The sequence below is a fragment of the Aedes aegypti genome, chromosome 3 (genome assembly GCF_002204515.2).
Source record: "Aedes aegypti strain LVP_AGWG chromosome 3, AaegL5.0 Primary Assembly, whole genome shotgun sequence".
In the NCBI taxonomy this organism is placed as follows: Eukaryota; Metazoa; Arthropoda; class Insecta; order Diptera; family Culicidae; genus Aedes; species Aedes aegypti.
This window is the reverse complement of record NC_035109.1, coordinates 256,158,330-256,181,914: the sequence shown is the minus strand read 5'-3', so window position 1 is coordinate 256,181,914 and position 23,585 is coordinate 256,158,330. Positions and strand designations below refer to the sequence as shown.

Below are 23,585 nucleotides of genomic sequence, written 5' to 3'. Positions count from 1 at the left end.
GAGAACTATTTGCAATCAACTATCACCGTACTAATTATGCAAAATTTGGGCCAATGAACCAAATGATGACTACTTATAATAAACATTACAATTCAATCGACTTAACTTGGTCCAAAGCGAAGCTAAATCAATACTTCCGCACATTATCTTAAGAAGAAAAATTAGGTAATTGAATGTAGAAGTGTAACTAGCGCATAAGAAACTCTTTGTAACGGTCTACAAACATGATTGACGACAATAAATAAATATATATATTGGGTCAGTCTGGGAAGACCTTTATAAGGCTCATGATTTGTATAAAATCATCAAAATCAAGAAGAAATCAAAAAGAACAGCTTATTTTCAAGTGATAAGTGAATCAGCTGTGAATTGTAAATATTTGAAGATCGTTTATCTTGCTTTGACGGAGGATGACATTAGTTTCTTTCTGGGAAAAAGTGTCAAAAACTGGGAACTGCTGTACTTATGCATTTTCCAGCAATGGAAAAGCTTAGAATATATTAGTGCAAGTTAAACTCAGGTATTGCAATACCTCAATGATAAATTTTCATACAGAAATGATTTTTTTTTCAATTGTACCTCAATATATCAAACATTTTCAACGATATTTACAATACCATAACAACACCAAAATAATACCACTGGTAGGCACAGATAAGAGTTATTCGTCTCTACTCGGGTAAGCCGATTATGTATAATACTTGTTAAATATTTTTATTCCTTGGTTATTCCAAAGAAAAAAAAATCCTTTACACAAAATAGTATTGTGAAGAACGATCGTTTTTAACTTTCTAGTGTTTGTCACAGCCAAATGGAGCTGTCCTAGCCTTCATATAGTATGCGAATATTTCATTCAATTCAATAAAATATACCTGATTATTGTTTTGTAATAAGTAAAAATACCGGTAATTGGTCTTTCAAATTAATTATTCATTATAGGCAATCATTTTCGAGCAATGGCGTAGGTGCGAATGAGTCTATATTTGAAAATGTCCTAAGATAATTTTTTGAAATTAATCAAAAGAATACATAGTATAATTACCAAATCGGAAAAGTACACAAACGGAATACGCTTGTAGCTTTTAAAATAAAAACGAGGTAAAATACATTTGTAAACATGTGGACACAATTTGCGACAAAGGTTTTTTTTTCGGAATTAATAGACACATACCTAGTAGTCAAATTGATATCTATTTAAAAAGCTTATAATCGATCACGTTTCCATTCGCCGGTTATTTCCACACATATCAAGTCAGCAGGCACAGATTCCAAGTATATGGTTGACATTGTTAAGCTCACAGCTGTATTCGCCAACTAGTCGTCCAAGAGCGCAAACAACATAACGGGAACAGTCTCCTGGGTAGTGTTTCAGACCCATCAACTGCCCTTTGCAAAGAGCTTTCAGTTCAGCTTCTGAGATTGACACTGTTGTTGGCTGCTCGACGGTAGAAGTTTCAGCAATAGGTTCCTCGGTAGTTTCTACATCAGGTTCAACGGTAGTTTCGGCTGTGGTGTCCACGGTAGTATCTTCGGTTTCTTCTGTGGAATTCGGAACTGGCGGACTAGACTCCTGTGGACTTGTAGAAGTTTCGGGTGTTACGGCAGCAGTACTCTCAGGACGAAATTTTGGCTTTTCTTCGAAGGATTCGGCAGAATCTTTTCTTTCTATGGATTCACCTGATTCTTTAGAGCTTTTGTGGGGTCCTTTGCCCTTTTCTTTACTATCAGCATTGCAAGATGCTGCCAGTAGAGCGATGGTCAAAATAACTAAAAATTTGGCATTCATCTTGAACACTCGAGGAGCTGTTACTGAATGAGATGGGATTGAGGTTTTGGCATAAAAAGAAATCATTGGAAGAGTTTTTTCATGTACTATTATTCACAATGTATACGTGCTAGATAAGTTCAGGGGTTTAGTAGCAATTTATCATCTTGCGGGTGCTCTAAATTTGCAGCGTTAATGAAATTAAATGTTGCTTATCTTACTCAAACGGTAGACTTTATGTTATGTTCTGTGAGATAACTCATCAGCCACTTTTCGTCGCCTTCACAAGTTTCAGTATTACCATATCCACAGACACCAATAGAGGGGTAGAAAATTTCGTCTTCGTCGCAAGATTCGACAGTGGGTTGCCCCATAACACATACAATGTATTTTGTGCAATCTGTAGGGTGAGGCAAAATATCGATAATGATTCCCTTACAAATATCTTTTGGAATTTCCCCATCAAGAGGAGGCCTTGTTGGAGGAAGAGCGGTCGTAGCATTGGATCCGCCACCGCTTCCACCCCCACCTGCTTCCCAGCATATTGCGTTTTCTGGATAATCACACACTTCTCGGATGTGATCGAAAACGGTTCCTTCCGGTAAGCATTGTACTTCTTCGCCTTTTTCTCCACCTTGGCAAACAACATACTTTGAACAATCAATAGCTGGAGCTAACGCACCATCAGGCCTTCCTTCACATGTATTTGGGCCTTCAGATCCCCAACATATTACATTGTCTGGGTAATCACACACTCCACGTTGATAATCAAAAAGGGTACCGTCCGGGACACATTTGTATTCGTCACCGAGACGTCCATCATTGCAAACGATGAAATATTGACAATCATCCGAAGGTACAACTGCGCCGTCAGATTTCCCGGCGCATAAGTCACCTTCCCAGCACTTGACATTTTCCGGGTAATCACAAACTTCTCGTTCGGGATCGAACATTGTTCCCGCTGGACGACAATCCTCTTCAAGTTCTTTTTCTCCCTCGCAAACTATGAACATGCTACAATCATACGACGGTAGAAGGGTACCGTCCGGCTTATTTTTGCAGCGGCTGGGACGTTCCGAGTCGCCTTTTTCACCACTTTCCCCTCCTGTATTATTATCACCTCCACCGCCATTATTTCCTCCATCTCCTGGTCCATGACATGACTCGTGGCTATCGTCGCACTCTTCACTAGAATGTGCAACCGCTATTCCAACTATCAGCATCAGCAAACCCAGTGAGCACCAAAACCTCATTTTTCCCATATTGATATCAGGCAATACTGAGCTGAGTCGGGTAATTATCAACAGTTTTATAGTATTATTGAAATGTGACGACTTATCTGTGCAGGCTTCAGCATTGATTATGTGCTGCTCTTAGTATTATCACAGAAATTGATTAGCCATTGTGTTTATTGCTTTTGCAAATTTATTGCAAACACAATTTTTCAGAAATATATTCGCACATTGTAACTTTCCTTCAACAAAATCAACCACCCCCTCCCAGAAACATGAAAATCATGAAATATTTTTGATACTGGTTCAAAAGTAAAAAAATCTCTTTGACAGCTTATTCATTTTATTAAGTCATGTACTGCTTATAAAAGCATAACAGTCCCAAATGGATTTTCAAACCAGCATCTTTTTTCATCGCAACATGTATGTTTTAATATATACTTTACTTTGCATATCAAAATTTACAAATTTTGTTTGAAAAAAAATGCGCGAAAATATGAGCTTGGTGCAGTCCTGTCTTGAAAAATAAAGGCATAACATTCTCTATATGAACTTTCAACCCAAATAGCAACTGCAAAACGTGAATTATGTTCAAGTTTATATTTTCTGCTGATCAATAGAAGCAGAATAATTAATTTGTGCAGTAATGCAAATTAAATATGACGTGTAGAAATGTACATCAAACTTTGAACGCTATTTTCCAACGCCTACTTTTTCACTATGGGACAGTTGAGACTTTATGGGCAGTCTTCAAAGTATCCTTCGCATTGCGTTGCTTTGATCAATAAATTATGGAGTAGGAGAATGCACACTCAGTTTTCGGCAGCCGTAGATAGCAATAAATCTAATATGAACGCAAATTATCTTCCATCCGATCGTGAACTCCTTGCAGTGGCAAAAAATCAATTTTCCCGACCACCATCTAATTATCGCCCAACTATTCGATTTGAAAAACGGGAAACACTCAACCCTTATCAACCGGACGGCCTCACGAATCCACAACACATCATGACACAGAGAAGTCCACCTTCACCACCTTGTGAAGCATGCGCATGCAAACATTCGTGTTTTCGTCGGACTTGACGCTCTCTTCAGAGGAAGTAGATGACAACTTGACGCGTTCTTCAGAGGTAGAGTATAAGCAAACGACCCAGATAGCATTAGATAGTTTTAATGAAATTAACTCATCGAGTTCTTCAGTAAACTCATCAGGTGCTTCAAATAAAATTATAACATATTGTCAAAATTTTAACAGGATGAGAAGCGCAGCCAAATTGACTGAAATTCATCGTAAAGTATCAGGTTGCGCATACTCTGTTATTCTGGGAACTGAAACGAGTTGGGATGAGAGTATACGGAGTGAAGAAATTTTTGGAAATAATTACAATGTTTATAGCGCTGATCGTAATTATCAAAGGTCTGAAAAAAAGTCGGGTGGCGGAGTTTTAATCGCAGTTTCAGCAAAATTGAACTCTGAAATTATCGTTACCACTAATTTGAGAATTTGAGCACGTGTGGGTGAAAGTGCAATTGTCTGGCGAGACACATATTTTTGTCTCCGTATACTTTCCTCCTAACAATGCGTGCAAAGAAACATACGATAAATTTTTTAGTGTAGCGGAAAATGTTATGTCTAGTTTACTCCCTGAAGTTAAGATTCATATTTACGGTGATTTTAATCAACGCGACATTGATTTTATACCAGATATGGACAATGATTATATATTACACCCAGTCATTGGAGAAAGTGAATTGCTACAGTTTATATTTGACAAAATTGCAAACTTAGGTCTTAATCAAATCAATCATGTAAAAAATCAACAAAACTGTTATCTTGATCTCTTGCTGACAAACGTCTCTGATGACTTTTGTGTTAATGAGGCATTTACTCCACTTTGGAAAAATGAAGTGTTTCATACGGCAATAGAATTTTCTCAGTTTATTTCTAATACAGATTTCTATATTGACAATGAATTTGAAGAAATATTCGACTTTAATTCAGCTAACTATGACAACATTAGAAATAAATTAAATAACATTAACTGGCAATCGATTTTGAGAAGCAAAGATGATGTAAATAATTCAACAGAAGTTATCTACAACTGTTTGTTCAAAATAATATTAGAAGAAGTACCAATCATTAAAAGAGGGTGTAATGGTTTTTCAAAACATCCTGTTTGGTTCAATAAAGAAATAATAAATTTGAAGAATCGTAAACAGAAACTACATAAAATTTACAAAAAGCATAAACTGGTGGGGAATCGAATGTATGGTTGTAATCAATTATGCTTTTCGGCTACGCAGTCTTAATTTTTACAACGGCTTATTTATTTGCCCGACGTTTCGACACGGGAATTGTGTCTTCCTCAGGGGGTAAATATTGTTGTCGTTTGTAGTCTTATTGTTTTATCTTTATGCAATTTCTCTTGCGCCATTGCTAGTACAAGCTGTGTTAATAAGATAATTATTTTTGCTAAGTCATGTACCCAAAATATCCCGACCTGACAGTTACAGTTAAACAAAACATAAGACTACAAACGACAACAATATTTACCTCCTGAGGAAGACACAATTCCCGTGTCGAAACGTCGAGCAAATAAATAAGCCGTTGTAATAATTAAGACTGCGTAGCCGAAAAGCATAATTGATTAAAAAGCATAAAAGTCAAGAGAATTTACAAGTATATTTGAATATGAGCGTACAACTCAACTCAGCAATGCGATTGGCATATGGAAGCTACAACTCCAAAACTGAGCAAGAAATCAAAAACTGTCCAAAGAATTTCTTCAACTATGTTAAATCTAAACTAAAATCCAATAACTTTCCTTCTACAATGTATTTTAATGAAAAGGTTGGCCATACCTCACAAGATATATGCAACTTATTTTCAACATTTTTTCAAGAAGTATACACAACATACTCTGAAGCTGATCGTGATTATGAATAATTCGATTTCCATCCTGAATTTCCTAACGATGTTGGTATCAGTCATATAAATGTGCATGAAATATTGAATGGTTTGAGAAACTTGGATGCAACCAAAGGAAATGGACCGGATGGAGTTCCACCAATCTTCATGAAGACTTTAGCAATTGAATTAACTACTCCCTTATTTTGGCACTTTAATATGTCACTGGAGTCTGGAGTCTTTCCAAAGATGTGGAAAAGCTCATACCTTGTTCCCATTTTCAAATCTGGCAAAAAATCTGATATTATTAACTATCGTGGCATTGCCCTTACTTCGTGCATTCCGAAGCTCTTTGAGGCTATCATAAATGAAAAAGTATTCATCCAAATCAAAAACAGAATAACTACAGCGCAGCACGGCTTTTTTAAAGGGCGTTCGACAGCCACTAATTTGCTCGAATTTGTAAACTATTCATTGAGTGCTAAGGAAAATGGTAATCATGTAGAAACTTTATACACAGATTTTAGTAAAGCATTTGACCGTGTTGATATACCCATGCTTTTATTTAAACTACAAAAAATTGGTATTGAAGCCAAATTGCTGAAATGGATTGAATCATATTTAACCACTCGCGAGCTAATAGTGAAATTCAAAGGAAAAAAGTCAACTCCAATACATGCCACTTCAGGGGTTCCACAAGGCTCTCATTTAGGTCCGCTTTTGTTAATACTGTTTGTGAACGATTTGTCGTTTATTCTTGACAAAATAAAAGTATTAATTTATGCTGACGATATGAAACTTTATTTGGAAATAAAAACTGCACAGGACATACATACTTTTAAACACGAAGTACAAATCTTCCACACGTGGTGTCAGAAAAGCCTACTGCAACTGAATATAAAAAAATGTAACCTGATATCTTTTAACAGGAAAAGAGACATTCCCAATGTAACAGTAACTTTAGGCAATCAAAATGTTGAAAAATGTAATAGAATCAGAGACTTAGGCATAATTTTAGACTCAAAACTTACTTTCATTGATCACTATAACACTATGATAAATAAAGCTAATAATATGTTAGGCTTCATTAAACGCTTCGCTTACAACTTCAATGATCCATACACAATAAAAACATTGTTCATTGCCTATGTTAGATCAATACTTGAATATTGCAGCATAATTTGGTCACCTTTTTCAACAGTGCATGATGAAAGGATAGAGTCGGTGCAAAAACAATTTTTATTATATGCTCTTCGCAAATTAGGTTGGACAGAATTTCCATTACCATCTTACAAAGCTAGATGTATGTTGATTAATATTCGAACACTAAGAGAGCGTCGTGAATATGCCATGATTTCATTTATAAACGATATTGTATCCCATAAAGTTGATTCACCAGAATTATTATCTAAATTAAACTTTTATGTACCATCCAGACGTTTACGCCATCGAGAACTATTTGCAATCAACTATCACCGTACTAATTATGCAAAATTTGGGCCAATGAACCAAATGATGACTACTTATAATAAACATTACAATTCAATCGACTTAACTTGGTCCAAAGCGAAGCTAAATCAATACTTCCGCACATTATCTTAAGAAGAAAAATTAGGTAATTGAATGTAGAAGTGTAACTAGCGCATAAGAAACTCTTTGTAACGGTCTACAAACATGATTGACGACAATAAATAAATATATATATTGGGTCAGTCTGGGAAGACCTTTATAAGGCTCATGATTTGTATAAAATCATCAAAATCAAGAAGAAATCAAAAAGAACAGCTTATTTTCAAGTGATAAGTGAATCAGCTGTGAATTGTAAATATTTGAAGATCGTTTATCTTGCTTTGACGGAGGATGACATTAGTTTCTTTCTGGGAAAAAGTGTCAAAAACTGGGAACTGCTGTACTTATGCATTTTCCAGCAATGGAAAAGCTTAGAATATATTAGTGCAAGTTAAACTCAGGTATTGCAATACCTCAATGATAAATTTTCATACAGAAATGATTTTTTTTTTCAATTGTACCTCAATATATCAAACATTTTCAACGATATTTACAATACCATAACAACACCAAAATAATACCACTGGTAGGCACAGATAAGAGTTATTCGTCTCTACTCGGGTAAGCCGATTATGTATAATACTTGTTAAATATTTTTATTCCTTGGTTATTCCAAAGAAAAAAAAATCCTTTACACAAAATAGTATTGTGAAGAACGATCGTTTTTAACTTTCTAGTGTTTGTCACAGCCAAATGGAGCTGTCCTAGCCTTCATATAGTATGCGAATATTTCATTCAATTCAATAAAATATACCTGATTATTGTTTTGTAATAAGTAAAAATACCGGTAATTGGTCTTTCAAATTAATTATTCATTATAGGCAATCATTTTCGAGCAATGGCGTAGGTGCGAATGAGTCTATATTTGAAAATGTCCTAAGATAATTTTTTGAAATTAATCAAAAGAATACATAGTATAATTACCAAATCGGAAAAGTACACAAACGGAATACGCTTGTAGCTTTTAAAATAAAAACGAGGTAAAATACATTTGTAAACATGTGGACACAATTTGCGACAAAGGTTTTTTTTTCGGAATTAATAGACACATACCTAGTAGTCAAATTGATATCTATTTAAAAAGCTTATAATCGATCACGTTTCCATTCGCCGGTTATTTCCACACATATCAAGTCAGCAGGCACAGATTCCAAGTATATGGTTGACATTGTTAAGCTCACAGCTGTATTCGCCAACTAGTCGTCCAAGAGCGCAAACAACATAACGGGAACAGTCTCCTGGGTAGTGTTTCAGACCCATCAACTGCCCTTTGCAAAGAGCTTTCAGTTCAGCTTCTGAGATTGACACTGTTGTTGGCTGCTCGACGGTAGAAGTTTCAGCAATAGGTTCCTCGGTAGTTTCTACATCAGGTTCAACGGTAGTTTCGGCTGTGGTGTCCACGGTAGTATCTTCGGTTTCTTCTGTGGAATTCGGAACTGGCGGACTAGACTCCTGTGGACTTGTAGAAGTTTCGGGTGTTACGGCAGCAGTACTCTCAGGACGAAATTTTGGCTTTTCTTCGAAGGATTCGGCAGAATCTTTTCTTTCTATGGATTCACCTGATTCTTTAGAGCTTTTGTGGGGTCCTTTGCCCTTTTCTTTACTATCAGCATTGCAAGATGCTGCCAGTAGAGCGATGGTCAAAATAACTAAAAATTTGGCATTCATCTTGAACACTCGAGGAGCTGTTACTGAATGAGATGGGATTGAGGTTTTGGCATAAAAAGAAATCATTGGAAGAGTTTTTTCATGTACTATTATTCACAATGTATACGTGCTAGATAAGTTCAGGGGTTTAGTAGCAATTTATCATCTTGCGGGTGCTCTAAATTTGCAGCGTTAATGAAATTAAATGTTGCTTATCTTACTCAAACGGTAGACTTTATGTTATGTTCTGTGAGATAACTCATCAGCCACTTTTCGTCGCCTTCACAAGTTTCAGTATTACCATATCCACAGACACCAATAGAGGGGTAGAAAATTTCGTCTTCGTCGCAAGATTCGACAGTGGGTTGCCCCATAACACATACAATGTATTTTGTGCAATCTGTAGGGTGAGGCAAAATATCGATAATGATTCCCTTACAAATATCTTTTGGAATTTCCCCATCAAGAGGAGGCCTTGTTGGAGGAAGAGCGGTCGTAGCATTGGATCCGCCACCGCTTCCACCCCCACCTGCTTCCCAGCATATTGCGTTTTCTGGATAATCACACACTTCTCGGATGTGATCGAAAACGGTTCCTTCCGGTAAGCATTGTACTTCTTCGCCTTTTTCTCCACCTTGGCAAACAACATACTTTGAACAATCAATAGCTGGAGCTAACGCACCATCAGGCCTTCCTTCACATGTATTTGGGCCTTCAGATCCCCAACATATTACATTGTCTGGGTAATCACACACTCCACGTTGATAATCAAAAAGGGTACCGTCCGGGACACATTTGTATTCGTCACCGAGACGTCCATCATTGCAAACGATGAAATATTGACAATCATCCGAAGGTACAACTGCGCCGTCAGATTTCCCGGCGCATAAGTCACCTTCCCAGCACTTGACATTTTCCGGGTAATCACAAACTTCTCGTTCGGGATCGAACATTGTTCCCGCTGGACGACAATCCTCTTCAAGTTCTTTTTCTCCCTCGCAAACTATGAACATGCTACAATCATACGACGGTAGAAGGGTACCGTCCGGCTTATTTTTGCAGCGGCTGGGACGTTCCGAGTCGCCTTTTTCACCACTTTCCCCTCCTGTATTATTATCACCTCCACCGCCATTATTTCCTCCATCTCCTGGTCCATGACATGACTCGTGGCTATCGTCGCACTCTTCACTAGAATGTGCAACCGCTATTCCAACTATCAGCATCAGCAAACCCAGTGAGCACCAAAACCTCATTTTTCCCATATTGATATCAGGCAATACTGAGCTGAGTCGGGTAATTATCAACAGTTTTATAGTATTATTGAAATGTGACGACTTATCTGTGCAGGCTTCAGCATTGATTATGTGCTGCTCTTAGTATTATCACAGAAATTGATTAGCCATTGTGTTTATTGCTTTTGCAAATTTATTGCAAACACAATTTTTCAGAAATATATTCGCACATTGTAACTTTCCTTCAACAAAATCAACCACCCCCTCCCAGAAACATGAAAATCATGAAATATTTTTGATACTGGTTCAAAAGTAAAAAAATCTCTTTGACAGCTTATTCATTTTATTAAGTCATGTACTGCTTATAAAAGCATAACAGTCCCAAATGGATTTTCAAACCAGCATCTTTTTTCATCGCAACATGTATGTTTTAATATATACTTTACTTTGCATATCAAAATTTACAAATTTTGTTTGAAAAAAAATGCGCGAAAATATGAGCTTGGTGCAGTCCTGTCTTGAAAAATAAAGGCATAACATTCTCTATATGAACTTTCAACCCAAATAGCAACTGCAAAACGTGAATTATGTTCAAGTTTATATTTTCTGCTGATCAATAGAAGCAGAATAATTAATTTGTGCAGTAATGCAAATTAAATATGACGTGTAGAAATGTACATCAAACTTTGAACGCTATTTTCCAACGCCTACTTTTTCACTATGGGACAGTTGAGACTTTATGGGCAGTCTTCAAAGTATCCTTCGCATTGCGTTGCTTTGATCAATAAATTATGGAGTAGGAGAATGCACACTCCTTTTTTTCAATCCAATCAAAGCAATGTGATTTGCTCCTATCCTTTCGTGAAAATACTGCATCAATGATCTAGAAAATATCGACTGCTTCTGTTGGGCGAACATGGGTAGTAGGCATAGCAACCGTGCGATCATTGTTTCATTGTGGAATTGAGAAGCACGAAAAGTGTCAGACTGCAGTACCCAGCGATTGAAACACTGTTGGTACATGTCTGATACTAAGGCTGTTTGATAAAACTTGCTGGAGTACCTATTTATCGAAGAATCTAATACAAACCTTTTTATTTAGGGTTAATGTACCAATAGTGGAGGTACTAAGCATGTTTGAACTTCATTTAACCGCCTAAATTCAAGAAGCGCAATTAATGTACATGTTAATGATGTAACGGGAAGTAACGACCATTGACCTCATGAGAAAAATGATTTCATCGCAGTAATCTACGGCATGTCAGGGAAAAATATTACCTCCACTATTGGTACATTGTTCCTTTAGTTGCGGTATATTTTTAATTTGTGTTCCTATAGTTACGGCATCCGTTGTTTTCTTATGGGATCCTCCACTATAGGGACACTTTACCGCAACTATTGGTACAAGTAATACAATTTTTAGTGATATTTCATCAATTTTAAAGCAATTTGAACGCTCTTTTCAACTATTCCGTGTATCAACAAGCCACAACTAAGGGAACAATTACCCTACCGTAATTCGGGGTGTAGTTGATCACTGGGGAAAAGTTGATCATTCCCGTACCGACATGTATAAACTGTCAATAGAGCTATGATCCGATTTCAATGGATCATTAAAATAACCAATACGGCCGCTATGGAAAGCATAGATAGCGCCACCGTAGCCTTGTGTGTTTGACAGAACAGCAATTCTGTCACAATGTTAAATCCCATATACAGTGGCGCCTTTGTTTTGATGCGGTGAGCACTTGCAAAAACTACCTTCAATGATCCATTTTCACAATTTCTATGATGTCAAATTACCTGATATCTGCTCTTGGTGTTTGGCAATTTGCTTTGACATTTAAGATAATTTTACCATGTACAGTGATACCTCCATGAGTCGATGTTCCATGACTTGATATCGACTCATGGAACCATACTAGAAACAAAATTTCATGGTTACTATGATGGTCCCTAGAAGCAGCTTTCCAAAGGATTGCTGTTCCATGACTCGATATTTCCATGAATCGATGGTCCCTTCAATATCGACTCATGGAGGTTTCACTGTAAAAACATTTTTTTTATGAAATGTTTGATGAACTGTTGAAAGGTTCTTCTTCAAACAATCGAATATTGCCATGGCTATATAAAAATACCATTCAAATAAACTGTTTCATACATTCCAGATATGTTCTATGAACTCAGTTTTGAAATTGCAATGAGGATAAATTTTCATTTTTAGAGGAAAAGCATGTTTTTTTGAGAGAAAGTTGCTAATTCAAAGGAAAATGGCATACTTTTAGACGTTTCATGTGGTGTATTCTGTAATCCACAACATTCAACTCTAAAATTGACCGATTTATCAAAAAGTTGTAAGATTTTTGACTTGATTCAGATTCAGTGACCCCAAATCTTTTGAATAGCTGATCGCTTTATATTAGAAAACCTTTCGCAGTAATTGATCAACTTCACCCCGGAATCAAAAACTCTCCTTTTTGATTTTTAAAAAATATTTTCATTATTCTGATAACATTTCGTTAAAATTACGTTTGTATGAGCATGAGCATGAGCAGGCATTGAAAAAGTTCAGCTCATGAGCAAAAATCGGACGATTTCATGCTAACTTGATACTCATTACAGAGGTAGGCCATGAGCAACACCGATCGATGAACTTTGATGTTCATCTTCAGAGGCGCATCTGATCGTCGTCGCTCATCAATAAAAAATCAACTGATCTTATTGTCAAATTACTATTTTTTGGCTAATTTGAAAACATAATGTGGTAATTGTATTTTGGAGTAAAATAATGCAGCCCGTCCCTTCAACTTATTGTTCATCTTCCCGAAAAAGAAGCTGACAAAATCGGGTCATCTATGTGTTATTTCCTAGTGGTTGAATGGAAATAATTTGGTAATATGCAATCTCCCTAAAATGGACCAGGGTAATTTTCGAAAGTGGTGTGAAACCGGTATCAACGATTCGTTTTCACTGTTTGATCGAAATCGAAAAGTTTTAAGATCTAGACTGTGCCTACGGCTGAAGAGTTATTTTGTTTTGTCTACAATCCATTTGATACGTCAATTTACTATGTGAACAAAACAAGGAGCAGATCGATCCCAAAAATCTATGGTGAAGTGAGCTTTTGTACATTCCCTTTAATATAAATTATCCTCCTTCTTGATGTCCATGGGATGAGACCACTGTAGTGATAAGAAAATAATACCAAAAAATCTAAACTTTGTAAATGTTCTATTTGAAGAAAACAGTAGCTTGCAGAAAGTTCGAAGATAGCAATGTGCACATTCACAATTACTTTTATACCGTTTTTGCTGACAATGTATACGTTGGACGTGAACTGATTATATAAAGATAAAAATTGGAAATTGATCAGATTAAATACTACAGAAAATACAAGTTAAGTTGATTTTTATTAAACCAATTAAACGATAATAATTCTCTGGTACTATCGAAGCGCTGCGGGTTTTTATGGTGGTTGTTCCCCTGCAAAATGATCGTTAAGCTCCATGATGTTATAAAGTACGGATGAAGGACCTAGAATTGGTATACAAAATTCATAATTTTATCAGGTAGGATTAAAACCATGTTTTGGAATACCTGCAGCGCCAGCTTTCAGCATCACTTCACTTGAGCAACGCGCGGATTTGCGTTACATTTTGAACGTTCGCTGTTTTTCATTCACCTGATGTCAGGTTAACTCAGATTGTAATTTGAAAAAGCATACTTCGATTGAGTTATGCAAAAACTCCAGTTCATTGTTTATCATGGCAACGAACTTCCGTGATCATTCATTGGAGTCCGAGCGAGCAGCATAGTTCGCTCACAGAGGGTGGGTACTATGATTATTGCAGGATCGCGTTCACAGTGCTCGCTCACATCTTCAATGCCTGAGCATGAGCATGAGCATGAGCTTGAGCATGAGCATGAGCATGAGCATGAGCATGATTGACCGCCCGCAGTTGCTACTCCGTTATTGCAAGAACAGCTGTACTTACACAGGGAACCAACAGATGCTACTCAGGAGCAGTAGCATCTTTAATGTGTAAGTACTGGTGCTCTCATTATTATAACAAATAATACCGGCGCCGGCTGCGTCCGAATACAGGTCAATATGAGGATGGGAGGGAAATGTTGACGTGTTACTTGCTTTCTGAAAGCCGAGGAGTCCTTTGCACTTCCACAAGAAAACACTGGGACTTTGGAAATAGGAAAGGATTCGTTTTGGTGAACGATAAAGATATAATTTGATATGAATACGTAAGCACGGCTGACCGATACCGATAGTGTAACTACTACGTGAACCGAACACGAACACGATCCTGATTTCGTTGCACGCTCCACAAGAACATGAACCAGATTCAACAGATCTGATACTACTGACGCGTTTTGTTTTTTCTCCCGCACACTTTGTTTTTCTTCCGCGCAACGAGAACCGGACACAATTGATCCGGATTCCGTCGCTCCCGTCAAAATTACGTTTGTATAATTCGATAAACATTCAACCAGTAGAGGTTTAAAAAATATTTAAATGATAATACATGGATCCTACTAGGAATTATAGAACAGAATGGCACAAAACTGATCAACTTCACCCCATTTTATGGTATTGATTTTTACTTTATTGATACTTTACTGATTTTTTTGGTGGTAGGAAACACGCAATAGATGGCGAGTTCTGTTTGATCTTTCGACCTTGACGCTTGCTCCTACGGGGGCGAGCGACGAAGGCAGGATCAAACATGTCGCGCGTCGGTGTAGTAAGTGAAAAAGTGGCGTGATCGGTTAGTGCTTTTTTATCCTTTGACCTTCACGCTTGCTGCTGGGCAGTGCGTCAAGAAAACCAAGTTTTTTTTTTCCTTTTCGGGTCACGCGCCTATTTTTTTCTGAGTGCTTTTATATAGCCGAGCAAACGAGTGAGGCTGAGAGTGGATTGTGGCTGCACAGTGAAGGATAAAGGATCAATTGGTGAGCTCGTTTCAGAACAGAACACCCCTTTTTACCTTTATTTTTGTAATTAAAAAAAAACTTTGAATGGTTCGACACTACAAGTGTAGACTTGCGAAAGGTTCACTTTATTCAACAAACTTTGGATGGTTCGCCACTGTAAGCGTCGGCATAAGAATAAGAGTGTTCTATGATGTTTCAAACAATCGAGTTTTTTGTTTCTTTTCAAATAAGTAAAATATAATAACACATGCTTTCGTCCTGACAGCTGTAGGAATGTTACATTTAGGTATTTGTTCAACAAACTTTGAATGGTTCGTCACATCAAGTGTCGGCATAATTTTCCACTACATAGAAATTGTTCATATCAAATGAAAATATTATATTTACAAATAAGCATGTATATATCTCACAAATCATTATTTATCATGGTCTAATCGCTTATCAAAGTGAATCCTGTGACCCAACGATCCTTCCCATTAACAAACATCCCTCCCAGTAACCTTTGTGGAGATGCAGAGGCAAACACGGCCTCCAAATAGCAAAGGTTACACACTAACATTCCATCCCCCAATCCCACCTGACTGCAAGGACGTGGCCGGCGCCGTTATTGACCCTGTATAAATAGAGGCACTGAATTATGCACATTGAAGAAGATTATGGCCAATCCCAGCCGAACTTCTAGTTGATTCTTTGTGCATTTTCACTGACTTCGGTCAATCACGGAATAGCAACCATTGATATGTGTAGTCAGTCTAAGCTAAGGTTAGGTAGGAAACACGCAATAGATGGCAAAATGGTGTGTAGGCCGACCAAACAGCTTTTCAGAAAGATCTGCTCCGGATGTAATCTTCCTTGCCCCTCCAAGAACGTTACTAGTGCTCAGTACTTTAAGTCTCGATCAAATATACTTAAAGGCACCGCCGGCAGGATCTGTCCCAGGTTATATAATATAAAAGCCAGCGATAAACGACTCTGTGATACATAACACATCTGGCTTCGTAGATGTGCACCTGAAAACCCCAAAATCAATTTATTACAACCTTAAGCTTAGTAAAAATGCTCATAATCAGCTAGGACTAGGTTCAAACCAGGAGCTCTTTTTACTAAGCATCATTATCTGCATTTTATTGCAAAAGTAATAAATTGTCCAACTACCCTCGTCTCACGTTTTTGCTCGAATACTCTACTGATATTGTACGTGCTACAGATTTCCTTTCAAGCCAGCTTCTTACGGATAGCTACGCTGTATACTTCCGAGTGGTCAGATTCTGTTGAAAAAAGCTAATTTTCAATACAGGATTATTTTACTGACATCAGCAAAATGTTTTTCATTCATTTAGTAAATAGTATTTAGTTAAAAGGTGTTCAGTTCAAAATCTCGAAAACCGTGCGTAATAAGTAACTACATTCATCAACGTTTCATGCAAAAATAAGATTTTGGTGAAAAAAATGTATGGAAACTTTTTTTTTTGCACGGCCATTTAAAAAAATCCATGCAAGAACAGAAATCAAAACGGGTGTATTGAATTTAATTTTTCAGAGTGAAACTAAAGAGTCCATCCTGAAAGAAAGGGGTCGTCTACAAACCACGTGGTCAGTTTTCTTTCCTGATTTTTCAGATCCCCCTCTGCGTGGTTTTTGCCTATACACTCCCCTTCTCTTCTCCATTGACCACGTAGTTTTATTAACGAAATATTAAATTGAAAATACCGTTTTGCCTTGACATACGGACACCTCAGAACAAGCTTTGCTTCGAACCTGAATATTATCGGATGACAACATTATGGAATAAGAATTATGAATAGGTTACACATTTCTATTTATTAAAGTTAATTTAATCAGTGCGCATTGTACCTTCGTGCTATGCGTACACGAATTCTCTCTGCTTTTGGGAGTTTTCTTAAAAACTACCTAAAGCAATAAAACAGTACTTTTCAGTGCTACTAAAACAGTACTTTTCAGTACTATTTTTTCTACTATTGAACCCTTTACGATCCTTGTTTGGACCCGTGCCATCGATTTTTCGTTGGACCCTATAAGTCACCTGAAGAGATCAAAAATGGAATAAAAGATTTACTTGGATTTTCCCCAGTCCAAGTAATCATTATGAAAAAGAGAACCCAATCTGGCATTGTTCAGAAAGGGCTTTCTCAAGATTATTATTTAGTTCACTTTAACAAAAAAGAACTAAATAATATGAAAGCATTAGAAGAAGCAAAACTATTGTTCGATGACCGTGTGACATGGGAACATTTCAAGAAACCTGGAGGAAATTACCAGAGCCCCATTCAGTGCCGTCGGTGCCAAAAATGGGGTCATGGTACAAAAAATTGTCGTATGGATGCAAAATGCATGATTTGCAGAGGTTCTTCTCACGCTAAGGACGACTGTCCAGTGAAGGAAGATAGCACCAAGTTTATATGCTCTAATTGCGGGGCCAATCATAAGTCAATTTTTTGGGATTGCCCTTCACGCAAGAGAGTCGTTGAGGCTCGTGCCAGGCAGATGAAAGATAATATCCGTTACGATAACGGTCGTTTCCGGAATTTCCCTGGTAGAGTATCGAACAATACTCATTTTTCAGTTAACGATCGCTTGATTAGAAATCATACCCATCAGGAAGTTCATGCATTCAATCATGCTCATTCACAAACTAATTTTAATCCGTCGGATAGTCGTTCGAATCTTTCAATTTCGAATGTATCTACCCACGGTAAATCGTTTGCCGATATCGTAGCAGGTAGTTTGAATTCCTCCCCTATTCGTACTACCCATTCTACTTGTTTCAAATCAAATGGAAAAAAAACATACCGCCACACATCTAGTCCGCCTCTTCGTCTACCGAAAATTCTAATGGAAAATCATCAAATGTACCCACTTCAAGTGATATGTCTGCCTCTGATTTTAATTTTCTAACTGAACAATTGAATCTAATGATTGATGCAAGGTCCAAGCCATAGTGGTGGACTGAGTCCAAGTTGGTGTAAAATTTACTAATCAAATTGTTATTGGATTACGTTTTTCTAATGGATCCAAATAATAATTTAAATATTTTAAATTGGTATGCTCGTTCTCTGAATGGTAAAGAGGACGAGCTGTTTAATTTTCTTACAGCATACGTGCAAATAGTAGTTATTATTGAATTTGAAACCTGGATCTGAACTCAAAAGAGATCCTAACTTTTTTGTTTATCGCAATGATCGACTTGATGGGACATGTGGGGGAGTTGCAATCATCATTCATAGGCGTATAAAACATCAACTGTTTTCGTCATTTGAAACTAAAGTTTTTAAAACTTTAGGTATTTCAGTTGAAACACAACTTGGTAAAAATACTTTCATAGCTGCCTATTTGCCTTTTCATTACTCTGGACAGCAAGTTAATTTGCTCCAAACTGACTTGCGAAAATTGACTCGCAATAAGTCAAAATTTGTTGTCATTGGTGACTTTAATGAAAGACATCGGTCATGGAATAACTCTCAAAGTAATTCCAACGGCAGAATTTTATTTGATGAGTGCTCTTCAGGATATTTCACAATTCAATACCCTGATAGCCCTACATGTTTTTCCTTTTCTAGAAATCCATCTACGATTGATTTTGTCTTAACCGACTCTAGTCATCTTTTTAGCCAACTGATTACTCATGCTGATTTTGTTTCTGATCATGTCCCTGTTACAATTCAAATATCCCATGAAGCGATTCTCAATCCTATCAGCTCCACTTTCAATTATTTTCGAGCCGACTGGAATATATATGAAAACACATATTGACTTTCTTTACAAACGACATATAACATTTCTTAACAAACCAAACTTGATATTGACAATGCTCTTGAAACTTCAACAAATGCCATTGTTGAAGCCAGGAGCATTGCAATTCCAAAATTTGAATCCGTGATTAAAGACGATGATCTTAAACTCTTGATCCGCCTCAAAAACGTGAGGAGAAGGCAATTTCAACGCACTCGCGATCCTGCTATGAAAATTATATGGCAGGATTTGCATAAATTATCTAAAATCGTGAAAAAACCTCAGAAGCGAATACCGGAATTGAAAGAGGAAAATAAATTATTACTAATTGCGAAAAAGCTCAAAAACTTGCTATGCAGTTTGAAAGTGCGCACAATTTTAATTTAGGACTTACTAGTCCAATTGAAAATCAAGTTACTCAGGACTTCGAAAATAAGATTGAGAATGTCATTCTTGATCGATATATTGAGCTTATTATTGTTGGTCGATATATTGAACATATGTGTTCAGTTGGCATATTTTCCTGACAAATAGAAAAATGCTAAGGTTGTAACAATTTTGAAACTAGACAAAAATCCTGCAGAAGCTTCTAGCTATCGTCCAATCAGCTTGATTTCCTCCATCAGTAATCTTTTTGAAATGGTCATTTTGAACAGAGTGATAATCCACATCAACGAAAATTCAATTAAAGTCAATGAAATGTTCGGATTCCACCATTGACATTCGACCACTCATCAACTTTTACGTGTAACAAATTTGATCCGTTCCATCAAATTTGAAGGCTATTCTACTGGTCTTGCTCTTCTAAACATAGAAAAAGCATTCGACAGTGTTTGGAATAAAGGTTTGATCGTAAAATTGAAAAACTTTAATTTTCCAACATACATTGTTAGAATAATTCATAGTTATCTGTCAAATCGCACACTTCAGGTTTATAAACTGAACTCCAAGTCTGAGAGACTTCCTGTAAGACCTGGTGTTCCTCAAGGCAGCATTTTGGGACCAGTATTTTCACATCTGACTTACCTGATTTACCTCAGGGATGTCAAAAATCTTTATTTGTGGAAGACACAGTCCTCTCCGCCAAAGGACGAAGTTTGCCTGTCATCTGTAATAGATTGCAAAAAAGTTTGGATATTTTTTCTTCATTCTTGCAAAATTGGAAGATTTTTCCTAATGCTTCCATTACACAACTAATAATAATCCCGAATCTATGACAAAAAGCCAAAAGACAAAAGGTCAAAGGGACAAAAAGTCGAAAGACAAAAGGTCGAAAGAACAAAAGGTCGAAGAACAAAAAATAAGGGACAAAAGGTCGAGAATATATTTTCAAAGAAGGAAAAATTTTCACAAAACAAAAAACACCTTTTGTCTTTTTGACCTTTTGTCCATAAACCAATATTCCCATATAAACCAAAAGCTCTTTATTTGAAACCTTCAAGTAGACAAGTTGTTACGATAAGAGGGGTTTCAATAAATTGGTCAGATGAAGTTAAGTATCTAGGGCTCAAAGTAGATAAAAATTTAACTTTTAAAAATCTCATTGAAGGCATTCAAGCCAAATGTAACAAATATGTAAAATGTCTTTATCCCCTTATTTAAAGAAAATCAAAAATTTGTTTTAAGAACAAGCTTTTGATCTTCAAACATATTTTCTGGCCAGCCTGTATGCTGTACCAATATGGACAAGCTGTTGTAATACCAGAAAAAAAGCTCTGCAGAGGATTCAAAATAAAATTTTGAAAATGATTCTGAAGCTGCCTCCCTGGTATAGTACCAATGAGTTACATAGAATTTCCAATGTTGAAACATTAGAACAAATGTCAAATAAAATAATTAATAATTTTAGTCAAAAAACGTTGCAATTTTCATCTGCCTAAACAGCCTAAAGATAATAGATACAATAAATTTGAGAAACTTCTTTTTCTTGGCATTAACGTCCTCACGGGGACAGAGCCTGCTTATCAGCTTAGTGTTCTTATGAGCACTTCGACAGTCATTAACTGAGAGCTTTCTTTGCCAAAGTTGCCATTTTCGCATTCGTATATCATGTGACAGGTACGATAATACTATATGCCCAGGAAAGTCAAGGAAATTTCCTTTACTAAAAGATCGTGGACCAACCGGGAATCGAACCCAGACACCTTCAGCATGGCTTTGCTGTGAAGCCGCGGACTCTAACCACTCGGCTAAGGAAGGCTCCTAAATTTGAGAAACTATCATTATACGAATCCATATCCAATGTTTGTGAATTGAGATTCTGAAGACATAGGAATATAAAAAGTACAACATTATTCAACTATATTTTTATTCATTCAATTTGAAGAATTTATATTACTCTACTGTTAAAATAAATGACTTAAACTAAATATGATGAATGTGTACGGATGTGACGAACGTAAAAAAATGTTGCTTCTTATGTTTAGAATGCTGTTATACTTTTATTGATTACATATCATTTGATACCTGATCTCAACAGAAAACACGATTTGTCACTTCATTCATCATTCAACTTCTCCACACGACCCTGTTGTCGGAGGTGTTCTTCGACCCACTGAGGGTCTGGTCTACAAGTTTCCGTATTTCCTAAACCACAAACTCTAAACTGTGGATAGAAAATGTGCCTTGGAGGACATTGCTTTACCGTTGGCTGCCCAAGGATACAAACGACGAACTTGGTGCAATCTCTGGGATGAGGAAAAGCATCAATCGCAACACCACGGCAAAAATGTTGCGGAATATCTTCTGGGTGTGGTGGTCTCGTAGGTGCCACTGTGGTGACGTCGGGTCCGGGAGTTGTTCCGCTACCCGGAGTCCAGCAGACAGCGTTCTCAGGAAAGTCACACACTTCTCGTTGGTAGTCGAAAACTGTTCCCTCCGGAACGCAAGTAATTTCTTGGTCGAGTTCCTCATTCTTACATACGAAGAAATTTGAACATTCGATTGAAGGCACCAAAGCTCCGTCCGGTTTGCCTATACACAAGTTGGGGCTGGATGAGCCCCAGCATACGACATTGGAAGGATGATCACAAACACCCCGTTTGTAATCGAACAATGTTCCAGCTGGAACGCATGTTATTTCTTCACTTTTCTTCCCATTTCGACAAATGAAAAAGTTGGAGCACGTCTCCGATGGGATAATCTTTCCGTCTTCCTCAGCAGAGCACCGATTACTTTCGTAGCATTCGACCAATTCCGGGTGATCGCAAACTTGGCGCACGTAATCGAACAACGTTCCTTCCGGTCTGCATTCGAGTTCTACTTCCAACCCATTTTGGCACGTCACAAAATATGCACAATCTGTTAGAGAAGGAAACAAAGTGTCGTTTGGCAATCCCTTGCAACGATTACGAGATGGCGTAGGCGCAGGCGTAGTCGAATTTCCTGGTCTCTGCGTTGTCGGACGATGGAACTCGTCAGCGCAAATTCCTCCACACAATAGGAGCAATGCCCCAATTACGATTAAACAATTCATAGGTGATTTTTTTAATCTGAACCTCCAACTAAGTGGAAAAAACGTGAATTATCGTTTTTATACAATGCTGAAATTTATAATCTTCACAATAACAGTGGAAATCTTTCCGGTGAAAGATATACCTACCGAATGATAGGGTTATCTAGAGCTATTGAACAAATTGTTTACGCGTGACTTTCCCATAAGACTCTTTTTAACTATTCATTAGCCTACAGGCCTTGATGTCGGCCAATAATCGACCAACGTTTCCGATAAGATTGGACGGGCATAATTTATAACTCCTCTTGATTTTGCTTATCGAGCCTAATTACTGGCTCATTGTAACGATTACTAATGAAAACTGTAAATTGAACCGAAAACATGCCTTCCATCCATATGGATTGTTAGCTAGTAAGCTGTGTTCTGATGTACAAACGTCATTCGTCAAATGATATATAGTTATAAATCTTCTCCAGAAGCTACACGTGTGTAGATCTAGGAAAAACTCAACAAACACAACCTGAGATAAGAAAATCGCAATTTCGTGGACACTATGACGCTCACATATTTCTTGTATTACGCAGAGTCTGTGCCGCCAATTTACACTGATAACGCATACATATTTTTTTTGCAATGATATCCTAATGGAATTCATGCATGGGAGACAGTCCAATTACTACGGTATGACTAATAACTAAACATAAAGGTTTATGTTAAACTGAATGACATGGCATTCTACCAGATTTTTCTTCTTGCTACTTGTGGCTTCAGGTCCCTACTAGGACAGAGCATTTTTTTCCTCTTGGCATTACGTCCTCACAGGACAGCATAGCTTTGCTTTATAGCCACGGATTTTATCCACTCGGCTAAGTAAGGCCCTCAAGGACATAACATGCTTTTTAATGCAGTAATTTGTTATTTTGTCGAAATCTTTGCCGTCATTGGCATACCTAGATAATACTAGTTTGCCTAATTTGTTCTGATGGTATGGTCAGAACATCGTGGTTTACGAATTTCTAGAGCTCGTTATTTACATACGGATGATTATGCGATAAATATGTATAAGATACTCCAAGGATTC

General features: G+C 37.1%; 3 protein-coding genes and 1 long non-coding RNA gene across 4 annotated transcripts; all 4 read right to left on the bottom strand.

Annotated features, from left to right (window-relative positions):
- Window positions 1-1,172: 1,172 nt before the first annotated feature.
- LOC5575310 lies at window positions 1,173-3,060 on the bottom strand. Its single transcript, XM_001655634.2, has one exon. The coding sequence runs from the start codon at window positions 3,025-3,027 to the stop codon at window positions 1,987-1,989; it is 1,041 nt and encodes a 346-aa protein (XP_001655684.2). The 5' UTR covers window positions 3,028-3,060; the 3' UTR covers window positions 1,173-1,986.
- A 5,468-nt stretch (window positions 3,061-8,528) lies between these two features.
- Window positions 8,529-10,416, bottom strand: LOC23687958. Its single transcript, XM_011495324.2, has one exon. The coding sequence runs from the start codon at window positions 10,381-10,383 to the stop codon at window positions 9,343-9,345; it is 1,041 nt and encodes a 346-aa protein (XP_011493626.2). The 5' UTR covers window positions 10,384-10,416; the 3' UTR covers window positions 8,529-9,342.
- A 3,328-nt stretch (window positions 10,417-13,744) lies between these two features.
- Window positions 13,745-14,229, bottom strand: LOC110679467. Its single transcript, XR_002502510.1, has 2 exons — window positions 13,951-14,229; window positions 13,745-13,887 (listed from the first exon to the last, which is right to left on the bottom strand). It is a non-coding gene; the product is annotated as an uncharacterized LOC110679467 (long non-coding RNA).
- A 7,234-nt stretch (window positions 14,230-21,463) lies between these two features.
- Window positions 21,464-22,574, bottom strand: LOC5575309 (chondroitin proteoglycan-2). Its single transcript, XM_001655633.2, has one exon. The coding sequence runs from the start codon at window positions 22,523-22,525 to the stop codon at window positions 21,548-21,550; it is 978 nt and encodes a 325-aa protein (XP_001655683.2). The 5' UTR covers window positions 22,526-22,574; the 3' UTR covers window positions 21,464-21,547.
- Between the last annotated feature and the right edge of the window lie 1,011 nt (window positions 22,575-23,585).

What these genes read in the sequence shown, in the direction of transcription:
- LOC5575309 (XM_001655633.2), bottom strand. Translation starts at nt 22,525, where the DNA reads ATGAATTGTTTAATCGTAATTGGGGCATTGCTCCTATTGTGTGGAGGA.
- LOC5575310 (XM_001655634.2), bottom strand. Translation starts at nt 3,027, where the DNA reads ATGGGAAAAATGAGGTTTTGGTGCTCACTGGGTTTGCTGATGCTGATA.
- LOC23687958 (XM_011495324.2), bottom strand. Translation starts at nt 10,383, where the DNA reads ATGGGAAAAATGAGGTTTTGGTGCTCACTGGGTTTGCTGATGCTGATA.